We start from the raw sequence: 6,360 nt of genomic DNA, 5'->3' as shown, positions 1-6,360 counted from the left end.
CAGCACTACTGCTATGGACCGCAAGCGCCTGCAGAGAGTGGTAAAGACTGCGGAGAAGATCACTAGGACTCCACTGCCCTCTCTGCAGAACATTTAGGAAGGCTGCCTCCATCCTCAAAGAGCCCACCCACCCCCAGCATGGACTGTTCACTTCTTTCCGTTGCTCCGACGTTGTTACGTCAATGCAGCACGTCATCCACCGCTGGCAGCCATGGTGACGGCGAGACGCTGAACTGAGCGGAAACATGGCGCAGTACATGGTACTTAGCTAGCAGGCTAAGCGCTGTAAACACCATGATAAAACAATGCGTTTTGCCAAGAATACGCTATCAATGGCGGTTTCATTTCGAAAGCTGATAGATAGATATTACTTAGCGTGATTTAGCCTGTGTTCACTTAGCACTTCGTTGTTTGTGAGCGTTTATTCACGTTAATCCTCAGGACGCATCTACTTAATTAGCATCTATGCTATCTTGAACATTGTCTAGCTAGCCCCGGGGTGATACTACACTGAACGATCGCTGTTTAAGTTGTTACCCATGGCTTTCTATGAAGTCTATTCTCACCCGGCTTTGATTCGGTACAAGACAAGTGTTTGCACGAAAGCCACTCTCTTTCTTGTTATTGTTCTGTGCCTTACTTACATCCCACCTCTGCTGTTTGCCTATAGGAGCCAAGGTACACTGTAATGCCAAACACAAAGCGCCGTTTTGTTTCTGTCTTTAAATGAGAAGCCTAATAGCAGTCCCTAAAGTTATAAACCCCCGTGTTTTTAAAGGGTAACGTCAGAAATAGTCGCTGTGATTTCAGGTTTCTGGGTAAAAAGAAGCACCTATGAGGAACAGCCAGTTGTGAGGTTCCAGTACCAGACTCTGCTGGTGGCAGCAACCAGTACCTTGGGAGACTACATAGCCTGGAGCACCTTCCCACATCTTAACAACATGCTTGGGGCCAACCTCCGGATCCCCACTGTTTCTGTAAGAAGAGATTCACTCCAATTCCCTGCAATGCACTCTACACCAGTGTAGCCTGTGTCCCCATAGGTCTGTGTGTAGTTAAATAATAAACACAGTAGATACTGTTGTTTTAACATTGTCACAATACTGTGGCAGGCGGAGAGCTGACTTGTCATTGTCATTAATAGCACAGTGTATTTAGTTGTCAGTTCTTCAGACTACAGTGTTGTTTTCTGTGTGGGGAACAAACTACAGGTGAGAGAAGAGGACCAGAACCAGGATGGGAAGTTGGACCTCCTGATTTTTCAGCTGCAGCTACCTCTAAAGCCTGAGGAACAGGTGTACAGTGTCCAGCTGCTGCTCACCTTCAGCTACCAGCTCTATGTATGTATTCCACTACGACACCTAATCTGACTGTCTGCTGACAGTGTATACTGTACTGTACATGGGACTTGCATTATGCATTAGGTGTCTAGAATTAAAGAAAGCTGTTGACAATCTGCAATAACAGACAAAATTCAAATCTTACTGAATGCAATATTTAAAATTTATAGTCCGTAATTAAGTTAGCCGTCCCTGGTAGGCTAGTGGTTCGGGTTTGAATCAGGGTTGCGTCAGGAAGGGCATCCAGCATAAAACATGTGCCAAATGTCAACATGCGAGTCGTCAGTGTGACTGGAGTATATTTAACCATACCAGTGGATTTTAGTCAACAGAACAGCCCATGTAATTGAGTCTATGAATTGATGGGCTGCACATTTTAGGATAAGCTAGGGTTGGAAAATATTGCTGCTTGTTAACAGCATGGACTGATATCCCCCTATTTGGAGTCAAATGATGGGGCAAACATAATCTTGAATACTGAGCTAACACAGGTGTGTTCCCGCATCCTTTGGCACATTTACATACTATGTACTGCCAACTGCCTTGTTGAGATCAGGCTTCAAATACATAATCCAGCATTGCTTAAAGGATAGGTTTAGTAATTTTCTGTATTAACAGCATTTTCAACAATCCTAACACAAAGAATAAAACCAACAGTGATTTGCCTGTACTCACTGTTAATGTCTGTCAGAACTGTGTTATTTCTCAGTTCTTTTATTGAACAGATCTGAATGAAGACAGTGTCCGACTTGCTTCATTTTAGTGCTGATTTATTTTGAAAGCCACAATAAAAAGTTACAGAAACACAAACCCGGGTGGCTCCTGCTCCAGACTACTGCTGGAAGAAAGCATTTTTCAGACAAAAACGTGGAAAATGTCTAAACAGCATGTAGCTTTATTTTGATTGACCTTGTCTTGCATTTCCTTCAACTGTGCTTTAGCTACCTGTGCCTGCAGAGAAGAAAGCTCCTTTGGATTCTTTTCTTGTGTTTCCAGCTCATTGTCAATATACTGAGTGACATAAGCTGACCACTGCTCTAAAGCAAATGTGGAGAGTCCCACTACCTGTCTCAGCAGATGCTGTATGGATGCTGGGAGGGAAGCCTCCACAGCACTGCGAAATAGCACCCCCACGGTGTCACTGATGGCTGGGTCTTCACCAGTGTGGTTCTGCCAGAGTTCACGCATTTTGAGCAAATACTGACTGCCTTTCTCACCCTCTTGAGGTGGAATTCTACACAGCTCAACAGAGCACACCTGTACTGGGAATTTCTGGCATATCACCGGCCAGAGCTGATGAACTTCAGTGTGGAGAGCAACATTATTATGATCCCTGATAGTATTTGCCATTAATTCTATCTCCCGTAACATGCTCAGAGAAGTACAGGCTGTAAAAACATGACGAAAATCTCCAAGTGCAGGCACAAATCCTGCACACGCACCTAAAAATGCCTTAATCCACGGTGCACCTCCTTTCTCAATGTCAGGCAGCTGAGATTTAACCATGCACATATCTTGGAGACTAAAGGGAGTATAAGTCTGTGTTATCCCTCCCTGAGGTGATATGGACTGTAGCAACGGCAGCTGGTGTGAAGGAATATCAAAACAATCATTGATAGTCTGCGCTCTAATTCTATCAGTTTTACCTCCTGGAAATGGGGTTGTGTGTAGAATCCCTCCCTGTACAACCACCAGGGGCGCCATACCCTGTGTTTGCACTTTGTGGCATCTGTAAGCCACTCTTCAATATTGGCTTCCTCTCTCCTCGTGGAGGCTGTGAGGAAGACGGCTGCGTGTGACTAAACTGCACTTTACAATCTCTATCAGAGACAGCTTGGACTGAAACAGCTGTGCCACGGGAGAATTAACATCAACCATTTTCTGTGACTTGCTTGAACTGGCTGAAGGAGACTGAAAACATTTGAAATTCTCCATCGGTTGACGTTTCTACAGTGCCTTGCGGAAGTATTCGGCCCCCTTGAACTTTGTGACCTTTTGCCACATTTCAGGCTTCAAACATAAAGATATAAAACTGTAATTTTTTGTGAAGAATCAACAAGTGGGACACAATCATGAAGTGGAACGGAATTTATTGGATATTTCAAACTTTTTTAACAAATAAAAAACTGAAAAATTGGGCGTGCAAAATTTATGGTAAGATGTGAAGAAGCAGAAACAAACTCTCTCCAGAAGTTCAGTGAGGATCTCTGAATGATCCAATGTTGACCTAAATGACTAATGATGATAAATAGAATCCACCTGTGTGTAATCAAGTCTCCGTATAAATGCACCTGCACTGTGATAGTCTCAATTTGTGGTTATCCACTTTATTAATGTGAATTTTACGTCTCTGATAGTCATCAATTTCTAACTAGGGCACTTATTTTCTATCCCTCAAATGAGACAATGTGCTTGTAACTTTAAGATGTGGCACAAACAAAACAGCACATTTCAAAATAAAAGTGTTATTTTATCCTTACTGTAATCATTCAAATTTAGATCGAGACTTCACAGTCCACACAGATCAACTAAATTTGGTAAAGTCCAATGTGCAGGATTTATGTGTAAATAGGTTTCCTGCTTACCTTATTTAATGTTGATCTGTGCAGTCCGTTCACTCACGACGTGGAATCCAGTGAGCCGGTTTGGACCGTCCACTCAGAATTCAGCCAATTCCGAAGGTCACGGCACCAAGTTGTTATAGCCTAGTTCGTTTATTGAACAGATCTGAATGAAGACGGAGTCCGACTTGCTTTAACTTAGTGCTGATTTATTTTGAAAGCCACAACAGAAACACAAACCCAGGTAGCTCCTGCTCCAGACTACTGCTGGAAGAAAGGAGACCCCGGAAATACAGAGCCTAATACATTTATAGGGTTTTGGGCTAACCCCTTACACAGACAGCTGTAAAAATATCAAGAGTTGGAGACAGTCAGACGTCTCCTTCTCATATCTTATGCTCTGCATGCATCGAGCACAAGTCATAACAAAATGAAGAATTCCATGTGTGTGTGTATGTTGTATGCGTGATGTGTAAGTAAAACAGTCATTCAGGCATAATTCTTACACAAGATTAATACAAGAATAACTGGTGTCAAGGTACCCTTCTCAGAGTCAACATTATCTTCTAACCTTGAAGCAGAGCACACAGGAACAGACTTTGAATCTTACTAAACTGCATTAATAACACATTAAAGTCTAATAATTATCTGACTAATTTATTAATTTCTAACAACTGAATTAGCTTATTCACCTGTGCCATAGACCATTCAGAAACGATTAAAAACACAGTGAAACACACCACTGCACTGGGTGACTTGTTTCCTCATTACAAAATCTATACCCCAGTATTAATTAAAAATGCTGACAAAAGACTCTGAACAGCCATGACCTTCTATAGCATCTGAAGTAAACAAGAGTCAGCTGTGCATGTACAAGATCTCTGGATATTCTTACCAAATATCAGGATTTGGTGTTTCATAATGTGGAAACATGTCTCCCAGTGCAGGAGTGTGTTTTGAGTGTAATTATTTTTGAACAACAGTGGAGGTCTATGGCACAAATTTATCTGGAGCCAAGGGACTAACAGATATTAACAGTGACTAGATGCAATTTAGTCATTGTTGAAAATATTGTTAATATAGAAAATGAGCAGCCTTACCTTTTAATTGTCCCATGCAAAGTTTGCATATCTCATATGTATATCTCACAGTAACTATTAGTTATTTGCCATTATTCATATTACAATAAACAAATGTTAGGATTAGTCTTCCCTCTGCATTAGTTTTTTGTCATTGTGGTCAAGACTTGGAAAGGGCCTTTATACCATACCAATTTCATCGTCCTGGTCAAAATGAGCCCCTCCCTGTCCAGTGCCGACAGCAATGGCGGGTGTGGTTACTTGCGCTCTCTTGTGTTTGTTGTTTTTCTTTGTTTTTTTTGGTCTTTTGCAACTCATCCCAGATTACCTTTACCATAGAACAACTGTTAAATATCGGACAACTCACACCAAACTACCTTCCTTCGATTTTTGTGAACGAAGAATGATGTATGGACATTCTGATCGGAGGCGCAGCAGCAATATACGGAACCTGGAAAAAATGTCGGCGACGTGAAAAACACGCTGGCGCCTTGGTGTGGTTACGACAGAGGGGAACATGTACTTCACTCCCATCTATTCACCTGGCTAATCTCCGCTCCCTGGTCAACAAAATAGATGAAATTCTCCTCGTCAGCAGGACTAAGTCTGACTTTGCACGCTCTGTTGCTTTGTGCTTCACGGAGACCTGGCTCAGCAACTCCATCGCAGACAGCACGATTCAAGTACCGGGCTTCCATGTGTACAGAGCAGATCGTGTAAAGGAGCTATCCGGGAAAACGAGAAAAGGTGGAATCTGCTTCTACATAAATGAAGATTGGTGCACAGATGTCACAGTGCTACAGAGGACATGTACCGCAGACCTAGAGTCTCTTGTTATCAATTACAAACCCTTTTACTCTCCTCGTAAATTCAGTAGTTTCATGCTAATGGGAGTGTACATAACACCGCAGGCTAATGCTAGCACGCTATGGCTCCTGGCAGAACAGTTAACTAGCCTGGACCTAGAACATCCTGACTCTCCACTCATTGTTCTACGGGACTTGAACAGAGCAAATCTCACCCATGAACTGCCCAAATACAGCTACAGACCTGGACAAACTCACTGACACTGTGACATCTTATATCAGTTTCTGTGAGGATGTGTGTGTGCCCAAAAAGACCTTCTGTACATACAACAACAACAACAACAACAACAAGCCCTGGTTTACAGCAAGACTCAAGCAGCCTCGTCATGCCAAAGAGGAGGCTTACAGATGTGGGGACAGGACTCTGTACAGCCAGGCAAGGAACACACTGACAAGGGAGATCAGAGCAGCAAAGAGGAGCTATTCTTAAAAACTGAAAGCTCAGGTTTCAGCCAACGACCCCTTGTCTGTGTGGGGGAGCCTGAAAACCATCACTGGCTATAGAAACCCACGC

General features: G+C 42.8%; 1 protein-coding gene across 1 annotated transcript in view; it reads left to right on the top strand.

Moving 5' to 3' along the window:
* The first annotated feature begins 151 nt into the window (after nt 1-151).
* Nucleotides 152-6,360, top strand: part of tmem231 (transmembrane protein 231) — a 20,846-nt gene continuing 14,637 nt past the window's right edge. Inside the window, exons 1-3 of the mRNA XM_020587672.1 lie at nt 152-678; nt 811-977; nt 1,212-1,340. Of these exons, the coding sequence (XP_020443328.1) occupies nt 540-678; nt 811-977; nt 1,212-1,340 (435 nt within the window). The 5' untranslated portion in view covers nt 152-539. The remainder of the gene's footprint in view (nt 679-810; nt 978-1,211; nt 1,341-6,360) is intronic.

This window comes from Monopterus albus, unplaced genomic scaffold (assembly GCF_001952655.1).
Source record: "Monopterus albus unplaced genomic scaffold, M_albus_1.0 scaffold471.1, whole genome shotgun sequence".
Classification (NCBI taxonomy): Eukaryota; Metazoa; Chordata; class Actinopteri; order Synbranchiformes; family Synbranchidae; genus Monopterus; species Monopterus albus.
This window is presented reverse-complemented; position numbering and strand designations above follow the sequence as displayed.